Source organism: Oryctolagus cuniculus, chromosome 18 (genome assembly GCF_964237555.1).
Source record: "Oryctolagus cuniculus chromosome 18, mOryCun1.1, whole genome shotgun sequence".
Lineage (NCBI taxonomy): Eukaryota > Metazoa > Chordata > Mammalia > Lagomorpha > Leporidae > Oryctolagus > Oryctolagus cuniculus.
Genome location: NC_091449.1, coordinates 12,873,170 through 12,891,457, shown reverse-complemented (window position 1 = coordinate 12,891,457; position 18,288 = coordinate 12,873,170). Strand labels below are relative to the sequence as shown.

General features: G+C 59.7%; 3 protein-coding genes across 9 annotated transcripts; 1 reads left to right on the top strand and 2 right to left on the bottom strand.

Annotated features, from left to right (window-relative positions):
* Nucleotides 1-56: 56 nt before the first annotated feature.
* Nucleotides 57-10,540, bottom strand: TMEM145 (transmembrane protein 145). 3 transcript variants are annotated; one of them, XM_051836454.2, is made up of 15 exons: nucleotides 10,346-10,537; nucleotides 9,528-9,602; nucleotides 9,329-9,406; nucleotides 9,160-9,246; nucleotides 8,967-9,068; nucleotides 8,781-8,865; nucleotides 8,614-8,685; nucleotides 8,453-8,521; nucleotides 8,136-8,216; nucleotides 7,971-8,049; nucleotides 7,746-7,839; nucleotides 6,875-7,047; nucleotides 5,508-5,628; nucleotides 1,674-1,880; nucleotides 57-1,171 (listed from the first exon to the last, which is right to left on the bottom strand). In XM_051836454.2, exons 1-15 carry the CDS (start codon nucleotides 10,463-10,465, stop codon nucleotides 923-925), a joined length of 1,692 nt encoding a protein of 563 aa, XP_051692414.1. In that variant the 5' UTR covers nucleotides 10,466-10,537; the 3' UTR covers nucleotides 57-922. The 3 variants fall into 3 exon arrangements, with proteins under 3 accessions (XP_051692414.1, XP_051692415.1, XP_051692413.1); XM_051836455.2 differs by having other exon boundaries at nucleotides 57-700; XM_051836453.2 differs by lacking the exon at nucleotides 57-1,171 and having other exon boundaries at nucleotides 1,178-1,880; nucleotides 10,346-10,540.
* Nucleotides 10,541-12,427: 1,887 nt separating this feature from the next.
* PRR19 (proline rich 19) lies at nucleotides 12,428-14,781 on the bottom strand. 4 transcript variants are annotated; one of them, XM_051836465.2, is made up of 3 exons: nucleotides 14,485-14,781; nucleotides 13,059-13,683; nucleotides 12,428-12,972 (listed from the first exon to the last, which is right to left on the bottom strand). In XM_051836465.2, the coding sequence occupies exons 2-3, from the start codon at nucleotides 13,675-13,677 to the stop codon at nucleotides 12,500-12,502; spliced, it is 1,092 nt and encodes a 363-aa protein (XP_051692425.2). In that variant the 5' UTR covers nucleotides 13,678-13,683; nucleotides 14,485-14,781; the 3' UTR covers nucleotides 12,428-12,499. The 4 variants fall into 4 exon arrangements, with proteins under 4 accessions (XP_051692425.2, XP_017193724.3, XP_051692424.2 ...); XM_017338235.3 differs by lacking the exon at nucleotides 14,485-14,781 and adding an exon at nucleotides 14,257-14,394; XM_051836464.2 differs by lacking the exon at nucleotides 14,485-14,781 and adding an exon at nucleotides 14,221-14,353.
* Nucleotides 14,782-15,929: 1,148 nt separating this feature from the next.
* Nucleotides 15,930-18,228, top strand: PAFAH1B3 (platelet activating factor acetylhydrolase 1b catalytic subunit 3). 2 transcript variants are annotated; one of them, XM_008249685.4, is made up of 6 exons: nucleotides 15,930-16,082; nucleotides 16,246-16,339; nucleotides 16,485-16,574; nucleotides 17,033-17,149; nucleotides 17,236-17,358; nucleotides 17,902-18,228. In XM_008249685.4, exons 2-6 carry the CDS (start codon nucleotides 16,262-16,264, stop codon nucleotides 18,187-18,189), a joined length of 696 nt encoding a protein of 231 aa, XP_008247907.1. In that variant the 5' UTR covers nucleotides 15,930-16,082; nucleotides 16,246-16,261; the 3' UTR covers nucleotides 18,190-18,228. The 2 variants fall into 2 exon arrangements, with proteins under 2 accessions (XP_008247907.1, XP_002722351.1); XM_002722305.5 differs by lacking the exon at nucleotides 15,930-16,082 and having other exon boundaries at nucleotides 16,093-16,339.
* Nucleotides 18,229-18,288: the final 60 nt, after the last annotated feature.

Genomic DNA, 18,288 nt, shown 5'->3' with positions numbered 1-18,288 from the left:
CCGGAAACTTCCCCGCCCATTTTGTCCCTGGGCGCATGCGCAACAGCGACCTCCTCGGGCCCGTGAGGAGAGAATCACACATGCGCAGTGCTAAGAGCGCGACCCAAATTCGGGCTGCGGGAGGCTGAGGGGAGCGTGTACCGCTGGAGGGCGTCTCTACCTCTGACTGGGGGAAGCGAAGGTGAAAATAAAGGGGCTCTGCGAGAAGATCCCCGTCCACAGTGCTCCCCAGATTCTGGGTCGAGACAGGCAGCGCCTTGCCGACATGTTCAGATGGACACGCTGAGGGCCCGAGCCTCAAACGGCTCTTGAGCAGCCCGGCCTGCGGACCCCGTCGAAATGTTAAAGAAAGCCATGTTATAGATAAAAACTCAATGAATCCTCTTTATTTTGGCAAGAATGGGGGTAGGGGGGGGAGTCTTTCTGCCAGGGACCTCAGGAAGGCCCCCGGAGTGGAGATGGGGGCAGACAGACCACGGGTCCGTCCGAGGGAGCGCTTCCGAGTCGAGGCCAGCTGCACAGTGTCCGTCCCTGGAGCAGTGGCTCGGGGTCGCGGAGTCCCGCAGGGTCACGAGCAGGGTCCCGGCGGCCGTCACGGGTATCCCGGAGTCCGGCGGGGTCAAAGGTCTCGGAGGGGGCCAGGGGGCCGGAGATCTCGGAACAGCGGGAGCCCAGAATCCGGCGCCGTTCGGGGCAGGGGCTGAGGGAGGGGACGGGGAGAGCGGCTCCCGCGGGACCGTTTGGCACAAGAGGGGAGGGGGGACAGGGCGCGTTGCTCCCCACCTGGGAGCGTGGGCTGGGTTGGAGGGGGTCGGGAAGGCCTGGGATGGCCCGAGCCCTGGACTCAGGGGAGGAGTTGGGGGCGGGGGAGGGGTCCGGAGCCCAGCTGGGGCCCGGTGCGCGGCCCATGGGACGGGGGTGCTCAGACCGGGGGTGCGGTGCCCCCGGCCGTGTGCATGCTGAAGTATTCGGTGAAGCCGGTGTGCGGCGCCGCCGTCTGGGGCACGAGCGGCTGGTAGGATGGCGTCGGGCCATCCCAGCCCGGGTCGGCCGCCTTGGGGAACCGAGCGGGAGGGGGCGGGGAGGCTGCGCCCGGCTCGGCCATGGTCACCACGCGGCCCCTCGGGGCCACCGCTGCCGCTACCGCTGTCTCCTCCACCTGCTTCCCGGCCTGGGAGGGGGGTCAGGGTCAGAGGCCGTCCGGGACCCTCGGGGAGGGGGGCAGATGCGGCCCCGAAGGCCCGTCCCCCTCCCCCTAGAGGACCCCACCACCCCAGGCAAGGATGCACTTGTCAATCAGGGAAGGAGTGGACGGGAGGGCGCCTGGGCAGCGGGGCCAGGTACTCAAGGGGCGGCGTCGGGGTGCGTGGGGCAAACTCCGGCGGCGGCCGGGGAGCAGGGGGAGAGCCGCGGAAGGCGGGCGGCGGGGGCACAGCGCGCGGCGTCCGTGGCGGCGTGCGCAATAGCGCCAGGACCCAGTCTGGCAGGGTGGGCGCGGGCGCCGGGGGAGGGTCGCGGCGCGGCGTTGGGACGCGGGGCGTGCGAAAGGCGGGGGGCGGGCTCAGGCGCCCGGGCGCGGGAGGCGCGGAGGGTGGCGGCGGGGCCGGGAGCGGGGTCAGGTATTCCAGGGGCGGCGCCAGCAGCTCCTCGGGCGCCGGGGCCGCGGGGCTTACGGAGGAGGTGGGCGGGGGGATGGAGAAGAGCTCCGTGAAGTTGGGCACCGAGTCGCTGATGAACGTCACGTTCCCATAGACGTGCTGCGGGAAGGCCTTGTCCGCCGACTGGCTGCCTGCTGGGCCCGGGGTCCCGGCAGAGGCGATCTGCGACGTGCGCACGTGGTATGGGAAGTTCTTGTTGGCCGCCGACGGGCGAGTCATGATCTGGGGCGAGTGGCCAAGCATAGGTTGGAGAAGCACTGTCCAGGCCCAGGCTGTCTCCTTAAACCTAGGTCCCAAGAATTTCCCTTCGCTTGAGATCCCCACACACAGCCTTTCAGACTGGGTTGAGTTCTCATAGTGCCCTGGGCTCCAGCCTTTTCTCTCTAACACAACTCATTACTCTGCCTCCCCCTGCCCCCATCGGTGCCCTGGTCGCTGGGCTATCCCTGGCTAAAATCAGTGTCCCGCACTGTGCAGTAGCCTAGCCACCAGCCAGCCACATAGAACTTCAATGTAATCAAAATTAAAATTTCAGTTTCTCAGTCGCACTGTTCGCATTTCCAGGGCACAATGCCGCATGTCATGGGTAGGTAGCTACCGCAGTGGACAGCACAGACTATATTTCCATCAACACAAAACTCAGTTGGACAGTAATTAATAGACTAGAATGTTAGCACCTAGGAGGGCTGGCTGTGGAGTCCTCAGTACCTCAAGTACTTGAATCTCTGCCACCCACTTGGGAGACCCAGGAGCGCTGGGCTCCCGGCTTCGACCTGGCTCAGCTTTGGGCATTTGAGGAGTGAACCAGTAATTGGAGGATTTCTGTCTATCTTTTCAAATAAAATGAAAATACACTTAAAAAAATACAGACTCAACTTTAGGAAGCCCTCAATAAATACCGCTGGAATGTGGGGATGTCTACCCATTTAGCCTGTGAGCCAGGAGGGCAGGGACAGCGTGTGACTCCAAGGCCATATCCTGGAGACAGCACCTTCCCTCCAAGGCTGTGTTGAATAAATGAACAGGAGCTGAAATTCAAAGAGTGGCGGGATGCCAGAGGCGGAGCTGTGCTGAGCACCCACGAGCAGTTTCAGGAGAGAAGCCAGCTGAAGGTGAACTAAAAGCAAGGGCACTGCGTTTGACGGTCTGCGCCTCTGGGCTCTGGGGCGCGCTGATGAAACTCCCCGAGCTGCGCCAGTGGAAGGGCTGCAGTGCCCACTTGGAAACATGAGAAGGTGGAAATGAAAAAGCCTGGCACATGGCCGGGGGTGGGGGGTCTCAGCACTTCCCCTCTTTCTGTGCAGAGCTTCAAGATGGACCAGACCAGGAAGGCGAGAGAGTCTGCCTAAGTCGGGCTCTGAGGTGGGGACTGGGAGAGCAGCCCCCTGCCTGGCAGCTGAGCACAGGCCTCACCCAGAGCACGCTGCAGGCCCCAGGGGCCTTGGGTGATGCCTGCTTCCCTCCCTGGCTCCCTTTCATGCAAGCCCTTGGGGCCTGCCAGAGAACAGGTTCAAAGTGCCGGCTCTGCCACCAAAGGCCATGGAGCCACGACAGGTCATCTCCCTACATCTGGCCTTATCTCTATATGCTGGGTGTGATGGCTGCTGCCGATCCTCTCCTGGGGCTGGGAAAATGCGTACGAGTGTCCCTAGCATGAAACAGGCTGGGTGAGACAGGTGCCCAGTGATCAGCCAGTAGATAAATGAATGAACAAGAGAACTGTTATCAAGAAAGTGAGATGGACATGGGAGACCTGGATGGAGTTTCTGTCTCCTGCCTTCGGCCTGGCCTAGCCCCTAACCATTGCAACAATTTGGACATTTGTGGGAGTGAACCAGTGGATAGAAGATCCCTCTCTCTCTCTCTCTCTTATATATATATATATGTGTGTGTGTGTGTGTATGTATATATATGTATGTGTGTGTACATATATATATATATAAATATAAACTGTGCCTTTTAAATACATAAATCTTGGGCTGTGGCTTAGTAGGCTTAGCATCCATCTGTGACACCGGCATCCCATATAGACGTCGGTTTGAGTCCCGGCTGCTCCTCTTCTGATCCAGCTCTCTGCTATGGCCTGGAAAAGCAGTAGAAGATGGCCCAAGTCCTTGGGCCCCTGCACCCATGTGGGAGACCCAGAAATAGCTCCTGATTCCTGGCTTTGGATCAGCCCAGCTCCTGCCGTTGCAACCATTTGGGGAGTGAATGAGTGGATGAAAGACCTCTCTCTCTGTCTCTCCCTTTCTCTGCCTCTCAAATAAATAAAATCTTCTAAAATAAATAAATATATTTTTTTCTTTATTTATTTTTGACAGGCAGAGTGGACAGTGAGAGAGAGAGACAGAGAGAAAGGTCTTCCTTTTGCCATTGGTTCACCCTCCAATGGCTGCCACGGCCAGCGCGCTGCGGCCGGCGCACCACGCTGATCAGATGGCAGGAGCCAGGTACTTATCCTGGTCTCCCATGGGGTGCAGGGCCCAAGCACTTGGGCCATCCTCCACTGCACTCCCTGGCCACAGCAGAGAGCTGGCCTGGAAGAGGGGCAACCGGGACAGAATCCGGCACCCCGACCGGGACTAGAACCCGGTGTGCTGGCACTGCAAGGCAGAGGATTAGCCTAGTGAGCCGCGGTGCCGGCCTAAAATAAATAAATATTTTTAAAAGGAAGCAGAAGGTGAGATAGGATCTGAACCAAAACGAAGACTAGGGGCCAGCGCTGTGGCGCAGCAGGTTAACTCCCAGTTCGAGATCTGGCTGCTCCACTTCCGATCCAGCTTTCTGCTGTGGCCTAGGAAAGCAGTAGAAGAAGGCCCAAGTCCTCAGGCCCCTGTGCCTGAGTGGGAGACCCAGAGGAAGCTCCTGACTCCTGGCTTCGGATCAGCGCAGCTCTGGCCGTTGCGGCCAATTGGTGAACCATCAGATGGAAGACCTCTCTGTCTCTCTCTGCCTCTCCTCTCTCTGTGTAACTGACTTTCAAATAAATAAATAAATCTTAAAAATAAAAAACAGGCCGGCGCCGCGGCTCAACAGGCTAATCCTCTGCCTTGTGGCGCCGGCACACAGGGTTCTAGTCCCGGTCGGGGTGCCGGATTCTGTCCCGGTTGCCCCTCTTCCAGGCCAGCTCTCTGCTGTGGCCAGGGAGGGCAGTGGAGGATGGCCCAAGTGCTTGGGCCCTGCACCCCATGGGAGACCAGGATAAGTACCTGGCTCCTGCCATCTGATCAGCGTGGTGCGCCGGCCGCAGCGTGCTGGCCGCGGCGGCCATTGGAGGGTGAACCAATGGCAAAAGGAAGACCTTTCTCTCTGTCTCTCTCTCTCACTGTCCACTCTGCCTGTCCCAAAAAAATAAATTAAAAATAAATAAATAAAATAAAAAACAAAGACTAGATTTGGTGCCAGGACCATTGTGCTGCCTGGATCTTGACAGCACTGCCACCACTGCCGCTGCCTGGCCAGGAGCCCCAGCCTCTGCCATCCCAGCTGTATCCTGAGCAACAGCTTGTGGTGGGAGCGTGTGTGTCTGGGAGAAGGGTGGTGTGGAGACTAAGGGGCTTGGGGAAGACAGTGGGGATACAAAAGAACATGTGAGAGTCTGGGGACCGGCGGTTAGGAATGGAAGTGGGGATGCAGGTTCAAAGAAAGAGAGTGGACTGGAGAAAGAGGCCAGACACAAAGCAGAAGAGGGGAAGAGAAGAGGGCGGATTTGGGGGAACAGTCGAGTGGGCCGCCGGGACCCAGCAGATTCTCACTAGGTGTCTGGTGAATGACTGGAGAAAGAAGAAATGGATCAAGGGCTCGGGACAGGAGCCCCAGGCATCCCCTGCCCTGGTTTCCCATCCTCACCAGAAACACGCCGTGGGCGTACAAGTGGATCCCCAGCTGGATGCCATTGACGATCTTCTCCCGGGCCCACTTGGGGATCCCGAAATTGGCAATGAGGGCCATGACCGGAACCGCAAAGAACCTGAAGGAGAGGTATTGGTTGATAGAGACACTGCTCCTGCCCTCCACCCCAGCCCATGACCCCACCTCCCCTGCCACGCACACACAAGTTCCACAGTGGGACTTTCAGAAGCCACAGGCTTAAAGAGGGTCTGCAATCCCACTGGTCTGGGAAATCCTGAGGGGCGAGGATTAGGTTACATTTAACTCAGCTGGGGCCGGCGTCGTGGCCAACAGGTTAAGTTGCCACCTGTGATGCCAGCGTCCCATATGAGCACTAGTTCAAGTCCAGGCTGCTCCACTTCCAATCTCGCTCTCTGTTACTTGCCTAGGAAGGCAACGGATGATAGTTCAAGTACGTGGGCCTCTGCCACCCACTGAGAAGCCAAGGTGGTGTCCCAGGCCCCCTGGCTTCTGCCTGGCCCAGCCCTAGCTGTTGTGACCATTTGGGGAGTGAACCAGCAGATGGAATATCTCTCTCCCTCTCTCTCTTTCACTCTGGGTCACACAGTTTATGAGCTTTGGAGCTGGGATCTGAAGCCAGGCAGTCTGGATTGGAATCCACCTATTTACTGCTATGTATTTTTTTTTTAAGAATTATTTACTTATTTTGAAAGGTAGAGTTAGAGAGAGAGAGAGAGAGAGAGAGAGAGAATCTTCTGGCTGGTTCACTCCCCAAATGGCCACAACAGCTGGAGCTGAGCTGGTCAGAAGTCAGGAACCAGGAGCTTCTTCCAGGTGTTCCACATGGTTGCAGGGGCTCAGGGACTTTAGCCATCCTCTGCTGCTTTCCCAGGCATATTAGCAGGGAGCTGGATTGTAAATGGAGCAGTTGTGACAAACAAGCACCCATAGGGGACGCTGGTGCCTCAGGCAGTGGCCTTACCCTCTACATCACAGCGCCTGTCCCACTATGTTATGTTGAACAGCAACAATTCCGAGGAGTTTTTATTGAACGTCTACTACCTATCAGACACTAAACTATGCATGCTCAAGGTAACCTCTGCAGGAGAAACTACCGAAAGGCTTGGTTATGGGTAGTAACCTGAGCACTCTTTGTGAAAGTCTTTTTTTCTTTCTTTTTTTTTTTTTTTAACTTTGGGAAATTAATTTCCCCAAGATCACAAGGAGAGTGACGGCAGATCCTGAGTGGCAGCTGCCTGACTTAAAAACCCACCTTCCTCACGGAGGAGGGTCTAAGGTGGGCTGCAGCCATTTCTAGGGAGCCGCGGGAGGCAGGGGCAAGTTGGGGGCCCACCACATCTCACCAGAGGGTGTAGGCAGCAAAGAAAGGCACGTAAAAGGGCTGCTTCTCAGGGAAGTGGCGCAGGGAGACGAGTACAGCATAGCAGAACCACACGTAGGCAGCCACCTGCAGCCCGATGAGCCCGTAGCCGGCTGGAGACTCGTATGTGTACAGTACCTGACCTGGGTCGAAGAACTGGACCCACAGGAGAGGGTTCATCATAGCCCTGGCTTCCTGCCTTCCATCAGGGTCCCTGAACCCCACCCGTGGGCCCCCACGGGAGCAGCGGGAGAGCCAGAGATAGATACAAGAGCATACAGAGAGAAAGAGGGGGAAAAGACAGGGAGAGAATACATCGGCTGCCATGTGCCCCCACATGGGGGCTGAACACCTCCCATGTGTGAGCTTTTCTATCGGATCAATTCATCGAGGCAGGTCTTCCTATCACCCCACTTCACACAGCTGACAGGGAAGCCCTTTGGCCAAAGCCTGCTGGTGACACAAAGCCTTTGAGGAGCACCCCCCCACACCGGCACCCAGGGTAGGGAAGAGCCTCCTGTTTTTCCAAAGAAGAAAAGAGAGGGGGTTCATCACCCAAGGCCAGCCAGCTAGGAGGTGGGAGAGCCACAGAGGCATCCAGGTCTGCAAGGACTCTTCGACACGGAGCACAAATGTGACCGCCGTGAGAGACGGTGGGAGCTACTCAGGGACGTGAAGAGAGGAGGGCTCACTTAGACAGACAGAAGGTGGAAAAGCGGAGGAGTGGCAGAGAGAAAGCTGGATTGCCTGGAAGGGCGCTTTGTGCAGAGGGACCCGCGGACAGGTCAGCCACCCAGAGCTTTGAGGAGGGGGCGGGAGAGGGGAGGGGCCCAGCAGGGGCCTCTGGGACTCACTTCCGCCTCGTAGATGAGCAGCACCACGTGGGTGAGGGTGTACAGGGTCATGTAGATTGACAACTTCACGGAGCCTGAGTGGCTGATGCGGCCCCTGGCGGCAGGCCATGAGGGGAGACAGCAGGGGTGGGGGCCGTCAGGGAGGAGGGGGCAGCTACCCCCCAGGCCCACCCCCACCCGGCTCCCCAGCCCGGCCACCCCGCCAAGGGCTCCCTGCCCGGGCACCGTGTCACCGTGAATCCCTTTCCCAGGAGGATGAGCATCAGCAGGAAGATGAGGAAGCTGGAGGAGAAGAGCACCTTGGCTGGGAGAAGGGAGGAGAGGGCGGCTCAGGCGGCTCAGAGCGGACCCCGCCCCAGCCCCCAGCCCCCAGCCCCACCGCGTTCTCACCCAAGATCTTCACACTCTCGTTGCCAATGCCGTCGGTGGCATACTGGCCCCAGTAGATGCAGAAAAACAGGAGGCTCAGGACTAGGATGGGGGATGAACACAGAGGAAAGGGGCAGAGACCACCCCTCAAGACTCCAGGTCGGTCACTGCCCTTGACCTGCCAAGAGACTTGGGTGTCCGGCCCCCTTGCCCCGCGCCCCTCCTCCCTGGGGACCCAGGAGTCCAGGTTCCCAGGCTTTCCGCTGTCAGTCCCAGACCTCAGGGCCCCACGTCCCTCCTCCCACGGAACTCGCGAGCTGGGACAGGCTAAACCTCACCCTCCACTCCTGCGGCAGCCATGAACATTTTGTAAGTGGTATGGAGTAACTGACGGCCCTTCAGCAGGTCTGGAAAGCGGGGCAGGGAAAGGCTCTTCAGGGACAGAAGGGAAGACAGCCCCTCTCCCCTGACCCTGCCCCCGTCCATGTGCTGGACTCACATCCAAAATAACAGGAGAGGAAGAAGATGAGGATGAAGATGAGGAGGAAGGTCACATCTGTCTCCAGGATCCCTGCCCACGTGGCAAAGAAAGAAACAGTTTGGTCCCCAGCCTGGCACCCAGCCTTGGACTCCACAGGCAGCCCAAATGGGGTCCCATTTGCTCACCAAACTCATCGGCCGAGAAGTGCCGGGTCCAAAACGACTTGCCATTGGTGAGGACCATCTCGTACTCCAGCTGCAGCCCATCTCCCTGTGGGGAGGGTGCAGGCCTCAGGGTGGGGGCGCCCTGGGCAGGGGGGGCACCAAGAAAGCAAAGAGGAGAAGGCCCTGGGGGCTGCCGCAGCCCCTTACCCCACACTTGCTGAGAGCGATGTACCACCACCTTTCGCGCACCGAGCGGAAGCTGCGGCCGCTGGAGCAGCTCAGGTAACGGGTCCCGGCCTCTGACACTACCTGAGGAGGGGCGAGAAGGCTGAAGCCTGGCCCGCAGGCCTCCAGGCCTGAGACCTCCAGGACTCCCCTCCCCCTGGGACTGGGCCCACACCTGACAGCCTGACCAGGCGTACTGGGTGGTGAGGTTGATGACCTGGTTGTTCTCCGGCCTGATCACTGACTCCTTGGCCAAGCAGTCCTGGGGAAGGCAGGCACAGGGTCACTCCCTGGCCAGCGGTGGCCTTTTCCCCATCCTCCTACCCCCTCCTCACAGCTCTCACCTTGTCACCTGCTTTGTACACGGCTGGCCACTGGGAGGGGTCATCGAAATAGAGCAGGATGTTCTGACAGCACTTGGCCTGCAGACCGAGAGATCGGGGGCTTGGGGGAGTGCAGAGGCCTCGGGGAGCCCCTGCCTGGGGAGACCAAAGGAGTAAAGTATCCAAGCCCCGGGATGCCAGGTGACAGGGGAAGACTCACTTCAGGGTAGCGGAAACGGAAGTCCAGTCGGCCGTAATCCGAGAGGAAACAAAATCTTGTCAGGAACACCCAGTCCTAGAAAAGCGGGTCTGGTCACACCCTCTTCTGAGTCCCTACAGAACTCTCTTCCGCTGGAGACCCCCAACTTTTCTTCCCTCCCCTCGGGTTCCTGGCTTCCCAGGCACTGCGAGGAGACCAAGTCACCTCCAACATTCTTCCCAGGTCCCTTCCCTGTGTGTCCTGGACTCCTGCTGCCCTGATTTCTCCCCCCTCGGAAGCCCCCCGCGTTCCTCCCCTCCCCTCCCCTCCAAAACCCTCCTTCGCCTTCCCCAGGCACCGGGAGAAAGACCCTGGAGAGCCAGGTGTGCGTCCTGGCCGCCTTGGGTCCCGGACACCATCCAAGTGCCATTGCCCCAGTCCTGGTCCCAGAAACCATCCCGTGCTGCAGAATCTTCCGCACGGCCCCCTCCTGGTCCTGAGCCGAGTGCGCCGAACTCAGGGCTCTCCGCGGAGTGCAAGTGCTGTCCCTTCAGCACCACCTCGGCGCCCTCCCTCCCCCGCGCCAAACTCTGACTCTGCCAACCCGCGCCCCATCCCCACCCAGCTCTGACCTCAGCGTCCCTTCTGCAATCCCCAAGTCTGGCCCGGACCCCCACGGCCCCCCACAGCCTCCACCCGGCCCAGCCCCCATCGCCCCTGGCCCCATCTCCCGCGGATCCCCGGGTCCGCTCGGGAGGGGCGGCAGGGGGCGGGGCGGCACCCTCTCCCCTCAGGTCTCCCCGGGCCCGCCGAGCGGCGGGGGACCCCCGTGTGCTCACCTCCTTGGAGCTGAGGTTGCCCCGCACGTACTTGGCCCGGGCGCGGGGGGGCAGCGGCAGCAGGAGGAGCAGCAGCGGCGGCAGCAGGCGGCGCAGCGCGGGCGCGCGCAGGGGCTCCATTCCGCCGCTCCGGCCCCGGCTCCGCTCCAGCTCCCGCTCCGGCCGGCGACGGAGGCGAGAGCGCGCGGGCCGGACAGCGCGCGTCCCCGATTAAAGGGGCCGCCGGGCGCTGCGCTCCCCGCCCCTTCTCCGGGGATGGCCCAACCTGGTGGAAGAAGACGCCCCTTTCCCATCCTCCATCATCCCACCCCAGTGCTCCGCTCTGGGAATCTCGCGGATCGAACCCACATCCCCCAAGGTGTGCCTTCTTCAAACTGCCTCCCTAGGGATGGCCCACTGTCCCCAGGCCCGACCTGTGTCCTGACCTCATCCCAATTTAGTCCCAAAAGCAGTCTTTGATTGTCCATCCCCACCCCAATGGCAGCACCCCCAGCTCTGTGTCCATCCTCCAGTTGCCAGCTTTCCAAATGCTATGCTCACAGACACAGAGGCACAAGAGAGGGCAAGATATTTGATCCGGGCCCCACACGGAGGCAGCAGAGCCCTCAGCCACAGCCCCCGTACCCGTCTGCCTGATCCATCCTGTCTCTGCTCACCAGCATGGAGAAATGGGCTGTTAGGAGACAGGGGTGGTGGGGTCTGACATCCAGGAGCATGGGCACCAGAGTGAACTGCCTGTGTTCAAATTCCAGTATTGCCGCTTCCCCACCCTAAGACCTTGAGTCATCCAGCCCTGTGGTCTCCCAGTCCAGTCCCCAGAGCCTGTGGACCGTGAGGTTTCCCACTGGGCAAGAGGGAGAAAGCCACTCAGCTTGATATTCCTGACCGGACTCCAGGAAACATTTTATTATTTATTTGAATAGCAGAGAGAGGGGGGATCTTCCATCTGCTGGTTCACTCCCCAAATGCTCACAACAGCCACACCAAAGTCAGAGCCTGGAATTCATTCCAGGTCTCCCACCCAGGTGGCAAGGACCCTAGCATCTGAGCCATCACCCGCTGCTCTGCAGGGTGCACAGTGGCACAAAGCTGGTTTGGAAGCAGGGCCAGGACTCCAATCCAGGGGCTCTGGGGTGGGATGCGGGCACCTGACGTGGCACCTTAACTACTGTGCCACACCCCGCCCCTGCAACAAACATTTCTTGCTTCATCCCTCACTTTCCACCGCAGAAAATCTGCTGCTATTCAAGACACCATTTTAGAAAACTTTCTAAGCCAAACATCCAAGCAGGGAAGACGCATGGGCCTCGAGGGTGGGGGGCTTCTCTGCTCCATGGTGTTGTTGCCAGCAAGGACTGCAGGGGTGCTGACAGATCTTTTCTGAGAAAATTCAGAAATGCATATTTTTAAAGAAACTGTCTAACAGGCAATTGATTCAGACATTTAAAACACTGTGGCAGGGTGGGGGCTCTGCGGGGCATTCAGCCCTAATCGCCACTCCTGCCCTGGTCGTGTGCATTGTCCCCCCTGCCCACCAAACCAGCAGGCCTTCAAGGGCAGGTCCAGATGTGAACCACTCTGGATCCCAGCACAGCGTAAGGATCTGCGCTGAAGGACAATGCTCCTCCACCCCCTTTCTGGCTCCTCCAGGCCTTGCACGGGGTGTTTCCCCTGCCCAAATCATCCTTGTCCTCCCAGATTAGCAAACATCTACCAATCTTGAAAACTACAGGGTCTCTGTGGGCTCCTCTCTGAAGTCATCACTCCCGCCTTGGCCTCTCCCAATCCCTGCACCTCTGTCTCCCAGAAGCAAGCAGTGGAGCTGGGACTGCACCTCCAGGAGTCGCATGGGGACAGGGTCTCAGTCTTGCCCACTCTGGGGACCCAGCATCAGCTCAGAGTTGGACACCCAACTAGCCACTGTGAGTACAAGACTGATTACAGCCCAGGTTTCCCAGTCCTACTGGGCCCCAGAGCCCAAGAAGGTCACAAGTGACAGCACCTTCCCTTCCATCTTGAATCTAGAGCTCAGCGTTGAGAAGAGCTGCTCTCCCGCGTCAGCCACTCAGGGAAGAACCAGGGGACCATGAAGAAGGTACTTTATTGAGATGACCAGGACTGTGGGATACTTGCCCTAGCCCCAGCCTCGGCCTCTCAGTACAGTCTCATGGGTGGAAAGGACCAGGCTTCCGGACTGCTCTGGGCCACCACCCAGGAGAGGCTGGGCAGTGGGGCAGGGGGGCTGGGGCTCCAGTCCAGGGCAGAGGTTCGAGGCATCAAGGGTGATGGCAGCTGAGGTAGGGGCTGTGGTGGGCCAACCCCCCAGGGCTGGGGAGGGGGCGGTGTGCCTACGAGCCAGATGCTTTTTAGCAGGTCAAAGGCTGTTGGGGGACCCCAGGCCACCTTGGACGGTGAAGAGAATGAGGGCAAAGGGGGTGGCCAAGGACCTCTCGGTGGTGCCAGGTTCCCCCTGGGTGCAACGGGAGTGCTGGAGGCGCGAGGCATGGTGAAAGCAAGCTCCTTGGTCCCTGGTCGCCGCCTCTGTCTCTCCTCCCCTGGGGTCTGCTCAGCATCGTTGATCCAGGAGGGTGTCATCCTCCGCCTCTCAGGGCCCACAGGCTTGGTCCCTGGCACAGAGGAGAGGAGCACAGGAAACAGCTGAGTGACAGCAGGGATGGGGAAGGGGAATGCAGGGGACAGGAAACGGGCTCACCTTGCAAGGGTGGCTGGCAGCCCCGGAGCACCAGGGCAAGGTCAGGCACACAGCCATGGCAGGCCTGGAGGGTGCCCACAATGGCATCCCTGGCTTCTTGCACCAGGTTCCTCCTGGGGAAAGCGTGCGGTAGAATCAGCTGGCACTGTAACTCTCCTAGAAGCTGCCCCAAGCCAGGGAGCTCTGGGGAACTGGGCGGGCCTGGGCCAGAGCCTCCAGGCACCTGGTTCTCCTTGTCCTTTGACTGTGGGGCTGATTCTTGGACCCTGCCTGGGCTTGGGGAGGGTTTGGAAGGGAGTGGCGGGGTGCCTGGCTCCAGGGATCCACTTTTAAGCAGCCGAGCCACGTCCAGGGATTTCACTTCATGATTGAAGAGACCACGGTGCTCCCGGCTCAGTCGACCCTGGGTTATGACCACGAGCTTGGGGACAGAAGGGGCCACAGGATCCCGCAGGGGTGGAGGTGGATCCTGACTGGCCACAGGAGGATCCTGGTGGGCCAACGGTCGGCGGCTGCCCACTAGGGCCTCATTCCGCTCCCGCCTGGTCTTCCGGCGGCGAACTCGACCAGGTTTCTCACGCCGCTGGAAAGGCTGGCCGGCATGCCCCCGAGGATCCATGGTGTCCTAAAAAAGAGCGATACAGTGGTCACCAGCATGCAGGTAGGTCAGGATGAGAAGCAGAGTGGATACTGAGAAGAGCAGGTTTGGGGTGAGGTGGAGCTACTAGATAGACAAGAGAAGAGAAGTGGAAGAGAACAGTTGCAACGGGTGTGGTCAGGGAAGGAGTCAGGTGGACGAGGTCAGGACAGTCATGGTTAATGGGGTGAGGCATCCGGGCATCGGAGAATGGATAAAGAGCTGGAGAATGGGGAAGGGATCCTGAAATTGAAGAGATCTGGGGACCAACAGGGATTTTAAGGAGAAATCCAGCCTGAAATTGCAGAAAGTGCTGAGATGGCCGCGAAAGAAAGGCAGGAAAGCAAGAGCAGCAAGAGACGTTGTGGAGAGTCCGAGAAAGGGAGACGGAGGAGCCATCAGGGACAGGGGCCTGGTCATGGGGGGAGGCTCGGGGTGGGACACGAAGCAGATGGGGCAGTTGAGGTAAAGCAGGGGGCAGAGTAAAAGGGGTGGGGCACGGTTGGTGGGGGAGGGGCACCTCACCCTCTCCTGCACCAACGAACCCCGTCCCCCTCCCACCCCACGTGGCTGTAGGGCGCAATGGCTTCTCCGCGGTGGCGGCGACCCCAGCTTTCGAAGACGCCCGGCGCTCTTCCGGTCCTCAGGCGCACCACACGCATGCGCACGTCCCTCCCGCCCATTCGCTTCCGGGCGCCAGAGACAGGCACGAGGTTCCGGGCCACTCGCTCAGTGGTTGTAGCCCCGCCCCTCGCAGCTTCACTCCCGGGAACCTCTCACTCCACCCACCAATCGGCTGGGCCCACGAGGCTTGCCCCCTCCCTCCTGGATGCTGATTGGCTGAGACGGTAATGGGCGGACTTCGGAGGTCAAAGAGGCGAGGCAGGAGGTGCGAAGTTGAGAAAGGTGGTATCCAGCCGCCTCTGGGCAGCCACAGCCTTCTTCCCTAAAGAATCAACCTCCTGTAGTGTCCTTGTAGGCTCAGGGGCTAGACTTGGTTCAAACGCCCAAATTGTCCCATTTGTGCTGTATGTGACCTCGCAAAAGTGTGTAACTACTGTAACGGTATAATATAACCCGCGTCTTTTCTTTCTACCTGCCCAGTCTTCATCATGTTTCAAACCCAGCTCGGATACCACTTCTAGGAAACCCCTGGCCCCGAGTCTTCCTCCCCTAGAGGTTCCCCGAGCCTCCTTCAATCACAGCTTTGGCGCACCCCCACCCCCACCCCGCGCCACAGCACTTGCTGGATCTGTCTCCCACAGTACACTGGGATAAGGCCAGGATCTCACCCATTCATTGAACATTCATTCAGCAAGTATTGTTGATCAGCCGCTACCAGCATGTGCCAGACCCGCCTCAGGGGAGGCAGAACAAAAACACAATAAATAAGGCTCTTCTCTGTCTCAGTATCAATCTACCAGAATGAATGGGATGATGGCAAGGTCCAACCCAGGAGTGAGGCTACAGGAAAATGATGTGTAGGGAGGAGTGAGAACCCCCTACACTCACACACACACACCTGGCCCCCAAGAACAGGGAAATCTGAGTAGACACTTAGCTCGGAGGTTAATGTGAGCTGGGAGGGGGAGAGGCACCACCCCAGGTGGCCTTGACTTGTTTCAGAACCCCAGACAGAACACCCAGCTGAAGTTGTTGGTCTGAGAACCAGATCTGCAAGACGATCTGCGGGAGGGGCGCCAGGCTGGAAGCCAGCCCTGCTGGGTCTCTAATTTCCTTTCTCTTTCTGTACCTTTTGCTACCCTCCATGCAGGTCCTGTGGTATCTTGAATGCAAAGATAAGCAGTTTAGATTGTAAGTCTGTCCGTCTATCTCTGACGTTCTGAGCAGAGGCAGCCCAGGAAAAGGTAGGCTCACTAAAGCACAGGCTGCCTTGGAATGTCTCCTTAGAACTAGGCCGCCCATTTTCACATTTTGCCATGTTCCATTTTTGTCCCCTACGTCGGTAGAAAATGGGAGCGTCCCTTCCCAGGTGCATACGAGCCACCCTCTCACGGATCCAAGAATGGACTCTTCCACTAGCTCCCCTCCCCCCACCACGTGAATGGGGCGCCCCCCCCCCACCCCAGTAGGTGGTCCCTGCCACACTTTCCTCGCCCTACAACAAATGGTTTCTTCCCTCGAGGGAGAGCGCTAGAGTTTCCCCGCCCATTTCTGGGTTTTCAGGTGCTTCGCCCCTCCCCGTGACACCAGTGGGTGGTTTCTTCCTCCTCCCCGCCGCCGAGCCGGATGGTCTCGCCTGCCCCGCCCCCAGCGCTGGGGAGCGCCCGCCGCCGCGTCGGCCGGGGAGTGCGTGGCCGGGCGGGAAGCGCGGACGAGCCCACTGCGCGGCCGCGTGGGGGAGGCGGCCGCCCTCCTAAGTGAAGGTTTCCGCCTCTGGAGGGGAGGCGGGGCTCTGGCTGGGCCTCCGGCCTCGGCGGGAGGGAGTCGGGACCGTCCATTGTTGCCTGGAGGGGTAAGGGTGGGCGTGGCAGAGCCGCCCCTCCTCCCGGAGCACTCCCGGGCCGACCTCGCCCGCTCACCCTGCAGGAGCTGGGGCGCCGAGATGAGCGGGGAAGAGAATCCAGCCAGCAAGCCCACGCCGGTGCAGGACGTGCAGGGCGACGGGCGCTGGATGTCCCTGGTGAGCGATCCTTAGGGGTCCGGGCGGTGGTGGTGGGGGTCTCATGAGAACCCCTGGTTCCTGCGGGGAGCCTAAGGAGGCAGGGCGGGGCCGGGCCAGGCGGGGAGCGTGCGTGTCTTTGACTCCCCCTCGCGCGTCCCCGCAGCACCATCGGTTCGTGGCGGACAGCAAGGATAAGGAACCCGAAGTTGTCTTCATCGGGGACTCTCTGGTCCAGCTAATGCACCAATGTGAGGTGAGGCCTGGCCCCGTGCTCCTGCCCCACCCACTCCGCGCCCTGGCTGACAGCTATGGTTTATCAGAAATGGGGCACCGAGGTGCAGCGTCCCCCCAGAGGAGGCCCTGCGTGTCCTCACTTCGTCAGAGCCTTTCCTGTAAGCAGGCCGCCCAAGGTGTGGCTTTTTATTGTTTGCTGGCACAAAGCCGCAGTCACTCCGGCCCAAGTCAAGGCCAGCTGGGACAGGAGCCCAGCCTTCACCTTTACAGGACGCGGGGTCCTCACGCTGAGGTCCCCCTGTGATGTGTTGGATGGCTCGAACCAGAGCAGATTCCACAGAATGAGTCTACAGTTTGGTTTAAAGTGAGATTGCACCATCCTGCTTCCATAAAGCAAGGTTCTTCCATGATGGCACTTGGTTAACACCTGGGGGGTGGGGGCGTGGTCCCTGCTGCTGATGCCCCTGTGCCCCACAGATCTGGCGGGAGCTCTTCTCTCCTCTGCACGCGCTTAACTTTGGCATTGGTGGCGACAGCACACAGCACGTACTGTGGCGGCTGGAGAACGGGGAGCTGGAACACATCCGGCCCAAGGTGAGTGGGGGCGAGAGTGGGAGCCGGGTACACCTTCTGCCTGCCCCCTCACTGTCACGTCAACCTTCACGCCCCTCTTTTCACAGATCGTGGTGGTCTGGGTGGGCACCAACAACCACGGGCACACAGCAGAGCAGGTGACCGGTGGCATCAAGGCCATCGTGCAGCTGGTGAACCAGCGGCAGCCGCAGGCCCGGGTCGTGGTGCTGGTGAGAGACGCTGGGCGAGGAAGAATGGCAGTGGTCTGGGACCCCTCAGATGTAGCCGCAGTTGGCACAGTCGTGGGCACCTTGGCGCAGAGCAATGGTTTTCAGGCAAAAAAAAAAAAAAATCTGTCAAAGTTTGCGACGGCTGTCAGAACGGCCATGGTTGAAGATGTGATTCGGGACCCCAAGGGGCTGCTGGAGACACTGGAAGGGTTAAAAATCCTTAAAACACTTGAGTAACAGAAGCCCTCCAGCATTCCTGAGTGAAGCAGGGTCCATCGCTTCTAGCTGTTCCCTTCTCAGAGCAGATCGACCCCTTGCCACGGCGTCAGCATCTTTATGGCTGACGTCGGGCACCCAGAAGGTTCTTGCTGAGTGGAGGCTGGGGTGCAGCCGAGCTACCCCTCTTTTCTCCCTACTCCCATTCCTCTCATATTTTGCTTCTGGGGTCTCCATGGTTGGGGGGCAAAGGACAGCCTGGCACAGAGGACAGGGCATGCCAAGGTGCTGGGAGGACATCTTTAAACTCTTGGTGTTCCTCCACAGGGCCTGCTTCCGAGGGGCCAGCACCCCAACCCGCTTCGGGAGAAGAACCGACGGGTGAATGAGCTGGTCCGGGCCGCACTAGCAGGCCACCCGCGGGCTCACTTCCTGGATGCTGACCCCGGCTTTGTGCACTCAGATGGCACCATAAGCCACCATGACATGTACGACTACCTGCATCTGAGCCGCCTGGGCTACACACCCGTCTGCCGGGCCCTGCACTCCCTACTTCTTCGTCTGCTGGCCCAAGACCAGGGCCAGGGTGTTCCTCCATCAGAGCCCACGCCCTAGGCATCCTGTGTTTCCACATTAAATTCTCCTTCCTCAGTCTCTTGTTTTCCTGCTTTCTGGGTGAGTCTATCCGGGCACTGCCGCCAGCCAGATCCTCTC